Source organism: Acartia tonsa, chromosome 12, assembly GCF_053477335.1.
Source record: "Acartia tonsa isolate MP-2025a chromosome 12, ASM5347733v1, whole genome shotgun sequence".
Taxonomy (NCBI): Eukaryota; Metazoa; Arthropoda; class Copepoda; order Calanoida; family Acartiidae; genus Acartia; species Acartia tonsa.
Window position 1 is genome coordinate 11,037,072 of NC_137271.1, and position 17,502 is coordinate 11,054,573.

The following is a 17,502-nucleotide window of genomic DNA, read 5'->3' on the forward strand; positions in this document are numbered from 1 at the left end:
TAGCGAAGCTTCTCTATACCCAAGGTTTATGTTTGTTTAAAACTTAACTAAAGTAATTAATCTTAGTAATATTTACCTCTTCGCATGCTGCTGTGGCTGCTACTATGTCAGGCTTGCAGTCTTGTACCAGCTCAGGATAGTGTAATTTGAACCTGCAACCAAATATTATGAAAATTAAAAGTACAACCAGATTAAGAGAACCATAAAGTATTTTTTACTTTCTAATTAATTTCCGCTGGAAAAACAACGGTTCTAAGCCATACTGAAAAATCATGTATTGAATATTAGTATAGACAATTTTCCGTTAGGGCCATTAGATTATTGATTAGCTTGAATCATATGTGACAAAATATCCTTATACTAAACTAACAGGATGTTTATCTGTTTGTTTGTCTGTGTGTCTGTACCGAAGGATCTCGCTAATCGCTGAACCGATCGGGTTCTCCTTAACGTCAAACGCAACAGACATATTTTAAATATAAAAAAAAACATTTAAAGTGTCACTAGAGGCCTCTAGGAGCGTAGCCGCTAGTAAACAAATATTGTACCTAGTCTGTTAGATATTTCTTTGGTGCCTCATTGACAAATCTAAATCTATTGACATACTAATACAATAAGGGGGGGGGGGGTTTAATGCAACCATCTCGTAATCAGTGAGCAAATGACACTTAGAATTCGAATTTCGATCTGAACTTTTGCATGAGTAATCCTAGGTAGGTCTATTTTCCCTAAATCGAACAAAAAGTTGGAAAAGTAACGGCTAGCGGCTCAGCCGTTCAGCCGTTTTTTGCCTATTTTCAGGGTAAATCCATCATCAATTACGTAGGAATCGACTTTTTAAAACATATTTTTGGTTTAATTCATTTTAAATGATAGCAATAACCAATTTTAAAACTTCTAGTACCAACAGCTACCGTCTAGAACCGTTTGATAGCGTTTTGGAGTAGAAAAGAGTATTATGTTGAGAGAGGTTTCGTGACTAATTTGCAGTATAAATATAAAAAAAATGGCAAAATAGATGAGCCGCCAGCCGTTAGCCGTTACTTTTCCAACTTTTTGTTCGATTTAGGGAAAATAGACCTACCAAGGATTACTCATGCAAAATTATAGATGGAAATTCGAATTCAAAGTGCCTTTTGCTCACTGATTACGAGATGGTTGCATTAAACCCCCCCCCCCCCCTTATAGTTATTCAGTAGCTACGCTGCGACAAGACGAACTTACTTTAATGATTTAAGTCTTGGGACTAAACGCTTGATGTCAGCCAGACTAAGGGCGAACTGCTCAGCTTCTGCAAGATTATCATAACTGAAAATAAAATTAATTATTATGTAATTGTAATTCTAATCATTATGGTGTTAGTACTTAAAGTGGTAGTTGCACGTAATGCAGTTGAACTTGAATTTAGTGAACTGCATTTTTTTTTTGTTCAATGGTTTAAACCAGCGTTGCGGAGCCGTTGGATTTTGGTGCGGCTCCGGTTCCGGCTCCGCGGAGCCGTCTGTGATTATGGCGGTTCCGGCTCTGGCTCCAGCTCCGGCCTAAAATCAAGAAAAACTCGACATATTTTTTCCCACGTCTATTTTTGAATTTTGAAGTAGGTTTTAAATGTTAAATTTTTGATAAAAATGGATTTGAAAAACTTAAAAAGGGGCATTTGCACATGACAAAACAGAGTCACCAAATTATAATTTATATAAAAAAAATCTCTTGTTTATCTAGTCCAGAGCCGTAGCCGTTTTTTTTATCGAAAATTACGGCTCCAGCTCCGGCAAAATATGGCGGCTCCACGGCTCCCGGCTCCGCAACACTGGTTTAAACTACACTTATAGGGCATATATTTGGAAGAATTTTCTACCATGTAGTTATGAAAATATCAAGACTGAAATAGTGACTTTTATTTTAATTATCTTAATAACTAACCTATATCTATCTCATATTCTACAAAAACATTTAAAGGTTCACTTTTACAAATATCCCCAACTCGTTAAATGAACTTTGTAAAACTATCCCTTTATAATAAATGTTAAATAATAGTTTATAACTTACTCTTTTTGATATTCTAGCAATCTATTCAACTGGTCTGGAGTGGGCAGGTACTAAAAATAAATAAATTACGTCAAAAGTTTGTTTTGTCAAATTTTCTTATAATGTTTTCTATTGCTTATTGAAGATATTTTTTTCTTCATTAAGGGAGAGGTCATTTTCTAGTAAATCCCGTAAAGGTGTGTGTTATAAGGCCTAAAAATAGTAGTAGAACGATAAGGTGCTCTAGATATATGTATTCCCTATTGAATAGAACAATAGGGAATTTTTTTTTTTTTTTTTGATAACCGTACCTGGATTATCTAAAAAAAATACGAAATTTCTATCAAACGCTTTGTTTGGCTCAAACTGACAAAAATTAAAAAAAAATATAATTATAATAATAATGTTTTCTATAGGTACAAGGTAAAGGTTAAGAACAATCTATACCATTAAACAAAGGAAGAAGTCATTCTTTACAGGTTGATTTATTATAATTATATTTTTTTTTATTTGTGTCAGTTTGAGCCAAACAAAGCGTTTGATAGAAATTTCAGATATTCCAGGTACGGTTATCAAAAAAAAAAAAAAAAATTTCTTCCCTATTGTTCTATTCAATAGGAAATACAAATATATAGAGCACCTTATCGTTCTACTACTAGTTTTAGGCCTTATAACACACACCTTTACGGGATTTACTAGAAAATGACCTCTCCCTTTATCAAGGTATGAAAACTTTATAGTGACTAGACTTATAAAGCAAATGTTAGTGTTCATAAAAGAGAGGGGAAAATGATGAATAATAGCTAATATATATTTATGTATCTTTTTTTACATATCCTGCAACGATAGACGGACAGAGCGAGTTGTATATTGGATGCTCTTTGAAAATAGCCATCAATTATATTGTTTGCTTACCTGAATAAGTGACTGAAGTAGATTTTCCGTAAGAACCGAAGTATCACAGCGCAGTATGCATTTACGAAGCTCTGCATAGGGCATATGCTTTAGAGCTCCTCCTAAAATTAAAAATCCACGTAAAAAAATGTATTTTTGACAATAATGGATTTAGTTTTGACGGTTGTAAATAAATTATTGGATTAAATACTAATAGTTACGCTATTAGAGACACTTGTGGATAGGGGTAGAAAGTCGACCCTAGACTTTCAAAAGGGGGGGGGGGGGGCGAAAGTGACACTTTTTGAAACCAAAACTAAAAGTCAACAAAGGAACTCAACTAAAAATAGAGTTACAGGTCTGAGATTTTGCATGGCAGTTGCTTTATAGGGGTACAATATGGAACTGTGAAGAAACGGCGGCGCAACCGCCGTTTCCCGCCAATTTTTTTGAGCCTTTTCTCGGCGGTTTTCGGCGGTTGCGCCGCCGTTTCTTCACAGTTCCATATTGTACCCCTATAAAGCAACTGCCATGCAAAATGTCAGACCTGTAACTCTTTTTTAGTTGAGTTCCTTTGACTAAGTTTTGGTTTCAAAAAGTGTCACTTCCCCCCCCCCCCCCTTCTATTGGGAGGGTTAAGGTATCCTTCCCTCAAACAAGTAGTTGTTAACCTTTACTGGACCTATATGAAGCTTAATTTAAGAAGAACTTTAGCTTTATCCTGCCATTTTTAGAAAGAGGGTATTTTTGTTTTATGTTTAAATATATTTTGTCAAAATAACATCCATTTAGATATATTTTTGCTGGTTGTATAAATGGCGCCGTCAAATATTATATTTTAGGCTACAAAATAATGATTATAGTAATTTTTCCCCTCCCTGTTAATAAACAAACAAATAATAAATTATTTACCTAAAACAACTGAAAGATTTTGGGCAGCCTTCCCGTCAAGCACCTTTAGCTCCTAGAAAGTAATAATATTATATTAGTGGCGTTGCTACTCTTTAATTTAGTTCTGTCTTTACGTCCATCGGTCCATTATGGTCTAACATGTGAATACTAAGTAACATAACATATGGACATTTCATGCTTGAAAAGGCATGTTTGTCAATATTCTCTAACAAGGATGACAACATCCATAAAAGCGAAGCACTGAAACGGTAGGACAAACGGACATTAACACTTGAATAGTGTCAGAACTGAATAATCATAATATAAATTCATAAGGGTCAAAGCAAAATTGTGAGTAAATTTGTTAAAAAACTGCTTGATTCAGGATAATGTTTATGGACATACTTACATTTTTAGGACTTAATTATAGAGTTGCTTCGCTTATTACATTATACTTTGTTGTCCCAGGAATCAATATACCAAAAATCAGATCAATCAGATGATTAGTTCACATAAAAATTTGTTGTTAAAAAAGTAAAAAAATTAACATGTTTAAAATGGACGTACGGACATTTTGGTAATGATTATAGAGTTGCTACGCTTTCTAAATTGTACCAAACTACTAAAGGAATCACCATGCAAAATTTGAAATCAATAGGACAATTCTAACATTCCTAAATTAGTGAAAAAAGCTATCCGTTACGGACGGACGGACGTACGAACGGACCGACCCTAATTATAGAAAAGCTTCGCTTTTAAAAATACCAGCTACTATTTAGTTCACAAGTTCATCCATATATGTATTGTACAATACATAGTTCATTTACTGGTTGATTTGGTATATGCTTTTGCTTATATGTGTTTTAAATAAAAAAAATCACGAATGACATATCTTTATACAAAATGAATAAAATTGTGACATTCATGATAAAAAAATAAATTCTAATTATTCTACCACTTAATTGCTAAATATAAAATTTAGCATTATTTTTCAAAATGTAGTAGACATTTTATAAAATAAGGCGTTTTATGAGATGACTCTTTTAAAGCTACTAAAAATAAAATTACATTAAGTTGCTTACTTTTGTTTTCTTCTTTACTGTAGAATTTTTGGCTTCGTTTGAGAGGGATTTACCAGCGGGCTTAGAAGAGAAACGGTTCTATAAATATAAAAAAAATCATTACAAACTATTTCTGAATTAAAATAACACCCCTATGATTACCAACTCTTTGAGTTGGCAACCTATTGGATCCCATTTCTATGAGATTATTTTGAGATTAATTGAGTTTTGCCTGTTAATGCACAAATGCAATCCCCCTTATTTAACTAATTAAACTGTGTACAAACTTTTCAATCAAAAATTTTACTCTAAAATCAATCCTTCTTTGTCAATTATTCTAATTTACAGAAGGAGGAATTTTGTTTATCATCATTGGGGATATAATTATACAATGTACATCAATTTATTTTCATTATTTTTTTTCTAATGACGGGGTAATTTTGTTTATCATGATTAAGGATATACATCAATTTATCGCCCATTGTATTATCCAACTAAAGATATCTGATAATACCTGTAGGTTTTCAATAAGAGTCTGTGATGCCAGCCTCTCTTCATCCACCTTGGTCCAGAAAGCATTCTCCGTCAGCTTATTTACAGGAACTGCCTTCCAGTTCGTTCTCTTAATTTGCCCTAAAGTAGCAATGTTACAAAGAGTGTCAGAACTTAATAATTAGAATATTTGTTGCAAAATAGTTTAATACAGGATACTGTTTATTTCAGGGCATACTTTCCTTTTTTTGTTCTTGTCTATAGAGATGTTTTACTTATAATATTGTACCTTCTTGTTTCAAAAATAAGAAAAAATAGGATTTACAAAAAATATAAAAATTGTTGTCAAGAAAGTTTACCATAAGCATAATTTAAATGGACGTTACGGTCTTTTTGATAACGATTATAAAGAGCTTTCTAAAGCGTATGCAACTGTTACAGGAATCAACATGTAAAATATGAAATCGGTAAGACAATTCTAACATGACTAAATTAATGATAATAGGTACCTACCCGTTATGGACAAACTCACCATAATTAAAGAAACATTTTGCTTTTAAAGAGCAGAGAGCATATGAAAAAGCTAATATAATTTACCTTCAACCTCCCATTTCTTTTTTCTCTTCATGCCCAACCTCTGCAGGATATCAACCGCCATGGTTGGGGCTGCAGGCGCTCCTAAAGATAGAAAGTGAATATTATTTTTTTGTCTTTTGTCTAATTAAAGTTAGCATTTTTGTCTGTAGCGAAGGATCTTGCTAACCGGTGAACCGATTTTTTCTTTCCCTTTTTAAAACTAATTTTGAAAGTAAAGGGTCGACTTCACCACCGACCCCCTTTCCCTCAAGTATCCTAGTAGCCTCTAGGGGTATTATCGCTAGTCATACTATAAAAAATAAGGTTCTTTCTCTGAAGTTTAAAATCTCTGGTATAGGGAAGCACTATATATATTTTGGGATTGGTTAATGCTATTTTCATGACCTCCCCCGTATTCTCTTAGATGCTAGTGGCGAGGCAACTAATTCTTATTAAATTGAAGAAGTTCATCTTATTAAGTTTTAAATATTTTCATTAGAGGTAAACATGACAAATATAAATTACCACACCATAAACTCAATTTATTATTATTTACCTGGAGGACCTGGAGGTCTGAGGCCGCCAAGTGGAGGCGGGGGTGGAGGTCCACCACCCCCCATAAATGGAGGAGGGGGCGGTCTTGGTGCCCCACCCATTCCAGGTGGTGGGGGTGGAGGAGGTGGCCCACCACCCATGCCAGGTGGGGGCGGTGGGGGTGGTACAAAACCCGAGCCAGGTGGAGGGGGAGGTGGTGGTGGTCCAGCACTTCCTGGGGGCGGAGGTGGTGGGGGAGGACCACCACCCCCCGGGGGAGGGGGTGGGTTGTACATGCCGGGTCCGGGGGGAAGGGTGGGCAGTTTGCCTCCAGGCATCACTCCACCCTTACTAGAAATAAAATCTCCTATTATTTCAATATATTAACAATGAAATAAAAATCAGGATTAAGGAATTGTTACCTAGATATTTAAAAAAAAAATATTTTATTATATAGTAAAAATCAGAAAAGTTGTACCTTATCGTATCTTCTAGCTGTTGTATTCTTTGTTGTGCCTGTAGAAGTTTGGCCTCTGTTTCCTGTTTTTCTGTTAGGGCAGCCTCCAACCCAGCGTTCATACCAAAACTGCCACTACCTGAATTATGAAAATCATTATGAAAAACAGTTTAAAAGGCATACAGTGTGTTTTACAAGAAAATTCATATATCCTTTTGATTTTTTTAAAAAGGTTTTCCAATGAGAGTTGATGTAGTTAAAAACCATTTAGTTAGGTTATAGACCTAGTAATAAGACAACAATAAAAAAACATTTTTATTTTACCAAAACAAATACTTATGTGCAAAGCAGACTTATAAAAATCATGGCCTAGATTTTTTTCTATCTCAATAGGATCGTGTAAAAATATTCTTAAATTTGTAAATAATAACAAGGATGACAACATCCATAAGTAGCACAGTAGTAAAAATTCATTGAAGGACTAACAGACAAAATGATTTATAGAGAAGATGCTCAGTTGATATAAATACAAGAAATCATAGAAATCACGAAAACTCTCTGGAATAGGTAATAATTTTTTTTTAAATGTCTTTTTTTTGCATGACCGACACGACAGACTGACGGACAAAGTAAACTATGCACTTGATGCTCATTGATACAGGGAATCTTCACAAAAATTGTCCGTCGTCTATCTTTAATAGCAGTCGAGAAAATCATTTTTCCAACAAAGCGATACAGATAGACTGACGGACAGACAAAGTTAATAATAAAGTAGCTCCGCTATTAATAACAGCAGACAAAACCTAATACCTGAACCATCGTCGCGTCCTCTCTCTATTAGCTGTTCTATAAGGGGCTCCACGTCAATATTGAATCTCTGAGTAGCTCTAGAAAACAATAATTTTTAGTGGATTTTTTTAAGCCAAACAATATTTTCACATTATGATGAAGTTTGAGTCTTTTAAGTTTTAATATTAATTAGGTACCTATTAAGCATTCAATTATACAAAAAGGTATATTATACAAATATAATATATTTTATCTCAATAATGATCATCAAACTGGGATTTTCTTTGATACTTATATAAAATAAGCAGAATAAAATAAATGTTGTCGCAATAATGATTATTTTTTAATAGCAAAAATTGATTGGAGGGTTTTAGTGTTCTATCATACAATAAAAGTTATTTGTCGACCGTATTATAGACAGCTTTCTGCGGATATTAAAATGAAAAACTGTATGTAAGATTAATAACAGCTTTGTCAGATCCGAGGGACCGAAGGCCTGGGTTAACAAAACTGGAATTAATTTTAGCATTTTTATTTTATTATTCATAGAAAGTTGTCTAAAATACGATGTTATACATGATTTCATTATAGCGTAGAACCATTTGTAATCGGTTTCGAAGCTATACTGAAAAACGTATCATATGAAATTGCGTCACATTGTTGTGATAGAGTAACACACTAACCTAAAATCTGGATCGCAGCCTGACTTATGGAGAATAATCTGAGCTACGCACTCTTCTATTAATTTGTAGTAGGCAGGCCTAAAATTTAGTAAATTTCATTAAAAATGAAGTTGATTATATTATAGAATACATATGTATAATATTGAATTGCATTACACATAAGTAGGTCAATATTTCTCTTGGGAGGGTAATGTGGTAATCTCCCAAAGGGCCAAAATCATTTTAAATCTTCCTAAGACCCAGGAAAATGGGAATGTGATTCTGACAAACAATTCTAAAGGAAAATTTCCCTATAACCCCCTTCTCCTTTCTTCCCTTCTTACCCAACCCTCTTCAGTTACATAAAAAAAAACAAGATATACTCCAACCTTATTTCCAAAGGTTTCGTGATTTTTTTTTGTAGAATTGATTGTTAGAATAGCTAGGCCTGCCAAGACCCAAGTTATATTGAGTACCATATCGGAACAGGGCTTAGAGAGGTCCTACGGTTTACACACACATCTTGTAACTTTTGTGTATGCAAAACGACGAACTATGTTAGATTTAGCAGCTACGGTTCTTGTGAACGCTTTAGTAAGTATGTCCTACCTAATCTGAGCATCATCCCTAATGGTGACTAAATGCTGTAGAATGGAGAGAAAGTAAGGTTCTGCAGGAGAGTCCATAACCATATTCTTGACCAGTTCAAAGCATTCGTTTACATCATCAAGTTCTAATCGGATATTGTCAAATCTAAATAAAATATTATTTTTAAAAAGTCTTAAATAATTGGGTATTGTCGGTGTCGTGACATCGCCTATTAATGGGCGTTTCGTCGTATTTTCAAGGTAGCTGAGTGGCCAATTGCCTAACCCTACGGGGCAATCATTAACATTTACCTAACCTAAAATAACCTATTAAAACCTAAGATAACCCATCAACAGATACTGTGAAATTACGACGAAATTTTGGTCATATTTTTAATAGCAGAAAAGTTAAAGGCCACCTTTTTTTAAGGGCATCTCTAAATTAATGTTATGACTTTTTTTATAAATAGGAATTGAAAAAATATTTAGTAAGATAAATTAAAAAAGGGCTAATACAACTCAGCTTAAATTTTTTCACCTATCTAAATATTCATTTATGAAATATGTTTTTATAATCACTTTTATATATTATGATGTAAATGTGATGTCATTAGCAAATTAACATTTAAGAATGATTGATTGGAAGCAAAATGATTTTTTGGGAGATGAAATTTCCCTTCTTGTAAATGTTACCTCTGTGCAAATTCATCAAAATCTTCATCTTTATGATCGTTGAAAACTTTCAGTTGTGTGATTAACTCCTCTTGATTCGAGTCCTCCAAGGTCTAAGAAAAAGTAAAAAATCAAAATTTAGGTATCAAAACTAGATAAAAAAGCATCTTAAGGCTGGGTCGGTTAATAACAACCATACAGGGTAAGCCATTGCCCAATGAAAAAAAAAACATTTTCATATTCATTTACAATTGCATATTTTTTTCGTGTGTGATATTATGAAATATTTAGTTTTGCGAAAATGACAATATTAATATACATGTGTGGATATTTTTGCACACTATTAATTATCAATTAAAAAATCTAAAGAAAACAATTTACAATACTTACATCAATAACATCCATAAGACCAATCCGCATGAATTCATTTCGGAGATGCAATCTAAAAAATAAAGTAAATCATAATATACTACCTAATAATTTTAAAAATCATTTGATTTTCTAAGATTTTATGGGAAGGTTACAAAAAATAAAGAATAACAAAAATGAAGTATGCTAGAACAAATATGATACATTAAAAAAAAACTATTTTTCCTTAAATTTTGTTTCCTCCTTCTTATAGTACATGACATCTATTTTTGTTTAAATAGGAATAATGGGTGGAGATAATGGGGTGTTCAACCCCCTTAGATTATAAAAATTCATTAAATTTTCCCCCTAGAATCTAAATCTTTCAAGCTTCTCATTTTACCCCCTTCAAAATAAAAAGCTTGAACGTCTTTTGTTATAATACAGTGATTCCAAAGATCCATAATCTTTGACTGGCAGAAAAAATAGAGGAATAGAATTTTATAAAGATCTGCAATAAAATAGAAATTTTTTAAGTTGGTTATTTAAAATTATTAAACCTGAAATCCAAATCATCAGGACTTGAGATGATGGCATTGATTAAGGTCAGACACGCAACTCGCAACTGCTCGTTGTTTCTAAAATATAATAATAACATGGATTTTTTTCTATTTTCGAAGCTTTCAAATATTAAACGATTATCATTAAACTAAAAATCTATAATATAGTCCTAAATTCGAACTTAAGTCCTACTTAACCTTATACTACATGTTATAGTTATAGATAAAACTGACAGCAGATTTAGTCCTTTTTTAATGGATTTTTTGGGGCAACAGATTTTTTCCAATATTTCTTGGAACATATGTAGGTATATCTAATACTAATTTATATGCAATGAAAACCAGTTTGATATCAATAGATAAAATGATTACCTTATTAATAAACCCTGTACTATGGGCTGGAATCTTTCTCTTCCCTTTACCTCTCCAGCTATTGTGATTGCTTCCAATGTCTACAATAATAATAAGTTTAGTTCAATATTATGTTACTAGGTGTCTCTTACCTTATTATGGCCGTCTGGAGGGACTAGACACACAGCAACCATAAGTTTAGTTCAATATTATGTTACTAGGTAAGTCATGGCTATCTGGGGTGACTAGACACACAGCAGCCATAAGTTTAGTTCAATATTATGTTACTAGGTGTCTCTTACCTTATCATGGCCGTCTGGAGGGAGTAGACACACAGCAGCCATAAGTTTAGTTCAATATTATGTTACTAGGTGTCTCTTACCTTATCATGACCATCTGGAGGGAGTAGACACACAGCAACCATAAGTTTAGTTCAATATTATGTTACTTGGTGTCTCTTACCTTATCATGACCATCTGGAGGGAGTAGACACACAGCAACCATAAGTTTAGTTCAATATTATGTTACTTGGTGTCTCTTACCTTATCATGACCATCTGGGGTGACTAGACAAACAGCAGCCATAAGTTTAGTTCAATATTATGTTACTAGGTGTCTCTTACCTTATCATGGCCGTCTGGAGGGACTAGACACACAGCAACCATAAGTTTAGTTCAATATTATGTTACTTGGTGTCTCTTACCTTATCATGACCATCTGGGGTGACTAGACAAACAGCAGCCATAAGTTTAGTTCAATATTATGTTACTAGGTGTCTCTTACCTTATCATGGCCGTCTGGAGGGACTAGACACACAGCAACCATAAGTTTAGTTCAATATTATGTTACTAGGTGTCTCTTACCTTATCATGACCATCTGGAGGGACTTGACACACAGCAGCCATAAGTTTAGTTCAATATTATGTTACTAGGTGTCTCTTACCTTATCATGACCATCTGGAGGGACTAGACACACAGCAGCCATAAGTTTAGTTCAATATTATGTTACTACAGCAGCCATAAGTTTAGTTCAATATTATGTTACTAGGTGTCTCTTACCTTATCATGGCCGTCTGGAGGGACTAGACACACAGCAACCATAAGTTTAGTTCAATATTATGTTACTTGGTGTCTCTTACCTTATCATGACCATCTGGAGGGAGTAGACAAACAGCAGCCATAAGTTTAGTTCAATATTATGTTACTAGGTGTCTCTTACCTTATCATGGCCGTCTGGAGGGACTAAACACACAGCAGCCATAAGTTTGACAGACTCCAACATAACATGAGGAAGTGTGGGGGTTATTGATCTAAAATTTAATTAACTTAATTGGTTTTACATTTGCTAAAAGATTTATAACACACTAATTTTTTAAAAATCTAACTGTCTCTTCATGTATAGAGGTAAGTCATAGGCTTAACTGCAATTTTAAAGATGAGATATGTATCTTAATATGTGACGAGCACTTTTATGGGACATGAAAATCGATTACCATCAAAGTTAAAGATTCGTTTTCAACAAAAAAAAAGTGCAAAATTACCTTGCTAATAGGATGAGGGCATCTTTGTGTTCGAACATGGCTTTCAAGCCAACCTTAAAACAGAAAATAATAATGAAAGCAAATTAAGTTTAAAATCAGAATGAGAAGGATTTTTCATTAAGTATGTCGAAAAATCAGAGGTGGTATTCCGTATTACACATAAGAAGGTCTCTCAGTAGAAAGCACCCGCTGGAAATAGAAAAAGTTTTATTAAAAAAGAGATGGGAGGGGTATTCGGTGGTCAATAATGGGTTTAACAAAACAGCAAAAGAAAGAGAGGCATAAAGCCTTTCAATTTGTTAGACTCTTAATACCAAATTTACAAATCCTTGTTTATCTATAAAATGTCATAATATCAAAAAGCCCCCCCCCCCCCACTACCCCCAATCTTTCCAAAATATATACATACATACCTTGTTGTTCATGATGGCCTTCAAACATTTGATACACTCGTGCTGTACTTTGTCCCATGACGAGTCGCTGAAATGGAATGAAATATTCTTATTTTAATATATAAAATGTTTTTTTTAATCCATATATATAAAGTAAGGTTTTTTTGTCAGAAGCTTAAGTTCTTAAAAAACTTAACCCATTAAGTTCTCATTTTTTGGAAGCTTTACATAGGTCCCAGGATGGTTTAATGTTATTTCATTTTGAGTTTTAAGACATAAGATTATTTAAGGATTTTTTTCTATGAACAATATAAATAAATTGGGGTATAGTCCCTTTCGTAGCAACGCACCTTAAGGGGCAATTCTTCGTATTTTTCACAGTAGCTTTTCTCCTATTTCTAGCCCCTGTGGGGGGGGGGGGGGGTCTAACCCTGTGGGACAATCACCTAACCCAATATAACCTAACCTATAAAAAGCCGAATTAAAAATACAACGAATCGCCATTTAAGGGGCGTTGCCACTAAAGGGACTATTCCCATAAATTGTAATAGGGAAGGTAGTTTAAACCTACAAATATCAGGGAGAGAGGGGACATTGCACTTTAAATTCACTGGTACCCAAAGTTTTATTATCACATGGTCTCTCATTCGTTGGCTTGGCGCTAAATTTTTGGGTAAAAATTTTGATTGGTTGGTTCGAACTATTATCTATTCCACAGAAAAGGTTCATAAAAGAGAATGAATATTCATTAATCCTCCATTGTCTTATCCCTTTAAATCCTTGCAAATTATCAAATGCAACTTTTCTGCATATGAATGACTTGGATTTGAAAAAAAAACGTGTGGGCGCTCTTTTCGGTATAAGTTCATTATTTGCCAATTCAATACTTTAACTCCCCCCTCCCCACCCATCAACATTTTTTATTAATCTTGTGACTGGGCCCTACTATAATACCGAAGACCCCATATTTTTACTCCCCTAGATGGTCAATCAGACATAATAATCCGTCCAACTAAAAGGAATATTCTAGCAGACGAAGATTTTTATAAGGGGGGGGTTTTTAATGCAACCATCTCGTAATCAGTGAGCAAATGACACTTAAAATTCGAATTTCGATCTGAACTTTTGCATGAGTAATCCTTGGTAGGTCTATTTTCCCTAAATCGAACAAAAAGTTGGAAAAGTAACGGCTAGCGGCTCAGCCGTTCAGCCGTTTTTTGCCTATTTTCAGGGTAAATCCATCATCAATTACGTAGGATCGACTTTTTAAAACATATTTTTGGTTTAATTCATGTTAAATGATAGCAATAACCAATTTTAAAACTTCTAGTACCATCAGGTACCGTCTAGAACCGTTTGATAGCGTTTTGGAGTAGAAAAGAGTCTTATGTTGAGAGAGGTTTCGTGACTAATTTGCAGTATAAATATAAAAAAAATGACAAAATAGCTGAGCCGCCAGCCGTTAGCAGTTACTTTTCCAACTTTTTGTTCGATTTAGGGAAAATAGACCTACCAAGGATTACTCATGCAAAATTATAGATGGAAATTCGAATTCTAAGTGCCATTTGCTCACTGATTACGAGATGGTTGCATTAAAAACCCCCCCCTTAGTTGTAATTTTAGACGATATAATTTCCTCCCAAAAGCCTTTGATACTTGACTTATAACTTGCATGAAATAGAAAATTAACTGCCTTTAAGAAACAAAAATGTTTACATTTTATAACCAATAACATGGTCGAATTGTAATTCTATCTATTGAACCAAATAATGGGGTATAGTCCTTTCAACGACATCCCTCCATAAGGGGCGATTAGTCGTATTTTTAAAATGGCTTTTTATATGTTATTTTAGGTTAGGTTAGGTTATATTGTGTTAGGTGATTGCCCCACAGGGTTAGGTAATTGGCCCCGCAGGGGCTAGAAATAGGAGAAAAGCTACTGTGAAAAATACGAAGAATCGCCCCTTATGGAGGGATGTCGTGGAAAGGACTATACCCAAATAATGTAATCTATCTTTCCTTATTTCTTTGTTTATGGAGGTGCCCTAACCCTCCATGTTTACAAGGAACATTTCCTAAATAGAGGCAATTTTAGTATTTTTGGTTTAAGGGGAGGGGGGTAGATATACCACACTTTTCTGGGATCTTGCCAGATCAAGTATCAACTGTGGGGAATACCAAAGGATGACTCCATGCAAAATTTGAGCCGGATCCGGCCAAAACTGGCCGGGATTTTTATAAAAAACCGTTTTTTCCGGTTTTTAGGGGGTATCTGTAAATCAAGCCCCCTCCTGGGTACGCCCCAATGATGATTTTTGTTTTAAGGTCTGATCTGAATTCCTCAACACTGGATATGACCCCTAGAGTTGAAAAAATGGTTAAAATCCGGTCTTTTGACCGGTTTCCGGCCATTTCCGGCCCAAAAAAAAATTTTAAAAATCAAAATTTCATCTAAAATTTAAAAAAAAATGCTTTAAATTACATTTTTCATTAATAATTTTTCAAAAACCAAAAACCTTAGGTAATGAAGATAATTTTAGCAACTTAAAATGTGAAAAAAGGTTGAAAATTGACAATCTTGTGTCAATTTGAAAAATGTTGGTAAATCTTAAAAATTTGACGGATTTATACATACATTAGAATTTAGGTTGACTATGGTCTTTAAGACACTCCATATCCAATAAAATTGCAATGAGAAGGTCTAAATGTTTTTCTGAACCAAAATTCTACATACCCTGGCGGTTCCAGGGATATATCATCACGGCTGGCCAGAAAGCTTTTAACAGGTGGCCGACTAAAAGCCGGATTTGATAGTTATCAACCGTAAAAAGTAGCGAATTTCGTTTTTTTGGCCAAAACTCATGCAGGGAGTTGTTTTTTGGGATTGACACACAAAAGCAAGTTTGTACAACTTTTTGGGGCGGACTTTTTTTGTCATACGCATTATCCGCCACGGGTGAACCGTTTGGCCGATACGCGCCGCCAAAGGCACGATTTTTGACGATTTTTCAAAAAATCTTGGTTTTTTGCCCCTTTAGGAGATGACGGAGCCGATTTAGCGACTTAGGACACTTCTTTATTAATGTTCAACTTTTTGAGGCGGACATTCCTTTACATATGTATCATTCACCTCTGGCGGACCGTTTGGCCGTTATTCGTCGCCAAAATCGCAATTTTCGGCGATTTTGCCGTTCACAAGGTTTTAACGACCATTTTTGAGGGGAAGGAGTCATTCAATCAAGATAGCTCTGAAATACTTTTCATTTGCAAATTAAATTGGCTACATTTCATGTGAAGTAAATTTTTTTGTGCGTCCAACCGTTTTTGTTCCAGTTGAAATTTTAAAAAAAGGAAAACAATTACTAATTACATCAACCCCATGAAATGTACGTATTTCCCCCCCACAAGAAACAAGTTTGGGTAAAATAATTTTTTAAGACGCAGGCTCCAAATTATCTTATTATTATATATTATATTATCTTACCATATTTATGCATAATAATTATGATTATCTTATTATTATTATTCAGTTCTAGAATTATAAGTATTAATTATCATATAATATAGCCTATTACAAATCAATCAATAAATTATATTACATAACCTATTTTAAATCTATCAATAATAACTCATATTAATTATCATTATCTTTTTATTACTTATTATTTATGATTTTATCATTATTAATCATATAAAATATCCTATTACTAATTGATCAATACTTATTCATATTGTTACAATTTTTTTTTATAATGTAGTAACTATCACCATTTCTAAATTACTTTATTTGATTATCAATTGAACTACCTAACCTAATACATATATTATAGTAATTTTTATTACTTTTTAGTTTATAAATAATTGCTATAGATGAATAATAAGTATTCAGATTTACAAAGTAATAATCATTATAGATTAATCAGATAATTAAAAGATAAATTAAAATTTACAAAGTAGTAAATATCAGTGATTGAAATGTGCAATTAATTATCAAAATTATGTTGTACTAACAATTAGTGTTTAATTAGTTTTGAAATTACAAGAAAAAAATAATTATAATTAAAAAGTAATAATTTTCAAATTTCAACTAGAACAAAAATGGTTGGACGCACAAAAAAATTTACTTCACATGAAATGTAGCCAATTTAATTTGCAAATGAAAAGTATTTCAGAGTTATGTTGATTGGATGACTCCTTCCCCTCAAAAATGGTCGTTAAAACCTCGTGAACGGCAAAATCGCCGAAAATCGCGATTTTGGCGGCAAATAACGGCCAAACGGTTCACCTGTGGCGGATAATGCGTAAGTAAAGAAATGTCCGCCCCAAAAAGTTGTACAAATTTGCTTTTGTGTGTCAATCCCAAAAAACAACTCCCTGCATGAGTTTTGGCCAAAAAAACTAAATTCGCTACTTTTACGGTTGATAACTATCAAATCCGGCTTTTAGTCGGCCACCTGTTAAAAGCTTTCTGGCCAGCCGTACGGCCTTAATGATATATCCCTGGAACCGCCAGGGTATGTAGAATTTTGGTTCAGAAAAACATTTAGACCTTCTCATTGCAATTTTATTGGATATGGCGTGTCTTAAAGACCATAGTCAACCTAAATTCTAATGTATGTATAAATCCGTCAAATTTTTAAGATTTACCAACATTTTTCAAATTGACAC

General features: G+C 33.7%; 1 protein-coding gene across 4 annotated transcripts in view; it reads right to left on the reverse strand.

Annotated features, from left to right (window-relative positions):
• LOC145333938 (protein diaphanous-like) overlaps positions 1–17,502 on the reverse strand; it is a 202,676-nt gene that overhangs the window by 14,918 nt on the left and 170,256 nt on the right. For all 4 annotated transcript variants that reach the window (XM_080179195.1, XM_080179194.1, XM_080179197.1 and 1 more), the window contains 20 exons: positions 12,856–12,922; positions 12,443–12,495; positions 12,121–12,211; positions 10,924–11,003; positions 10,552–10,629; positions 10,034–10,085; positions 9,665–9,756; positions 8,994–9,137; positions 8,406–8,483; positions 7,744–7,820; positions 6,955–7,072; positions 6,499–6,827; positions 5,964–6,044; positions 5,389–5,507; positions 4,896–4,973; positions 3,835–3,886; positions 2,944–3,044; positions 2,050–2,099; positions 1,225–1,308; positions 77–152 (listed from right to left, as the gene is read on the reverse strand). In XM_080179195.1, coding sequence (XP_080035321.1) covers positions 77–152; positions 1,225–1,308; positions 2,050–2,099; positions 2,944–3,044; positions 3,835–3,886; positions 4,896–4,973; positions 5,389–5,507; positions 5,964–6,044; positions 6,499–6,827; positions 6,955–7,072; positions 7,744–7,820; positions 8,406–8,483; positions 8,994–9,137; positions 9,665–9,756; positions 10,034–10,085; positions 10,552–10,629; positions 10,924–11,003; positions 12,121–12,211; positions 12,443–12,495; positions 12,856–12,922 — 1,900 coding nt within the window. The remainder of the gene's footprint in view (positions 1–76; positions 153–1,224; positions 1,309–2,049; positions 2,100–2,943; positions 3,045–3,834; positions 3,887–4,895; positions 4,974–5,388; positions 5,508–5,963; positions 6,045–6,498; positions 6,828–6,954; positions 7,073–7,743; positions 7,821–8,405; positions 8,484–8,993; positions 9,138–9,664; positions 9,757–10,033; positions 10,086–10,551; positions 10,630–10,923; positions 11,004–12,120; positions 12,212–12,442; positions 12,496–12,855; positions 12,923–17,502) is intronic.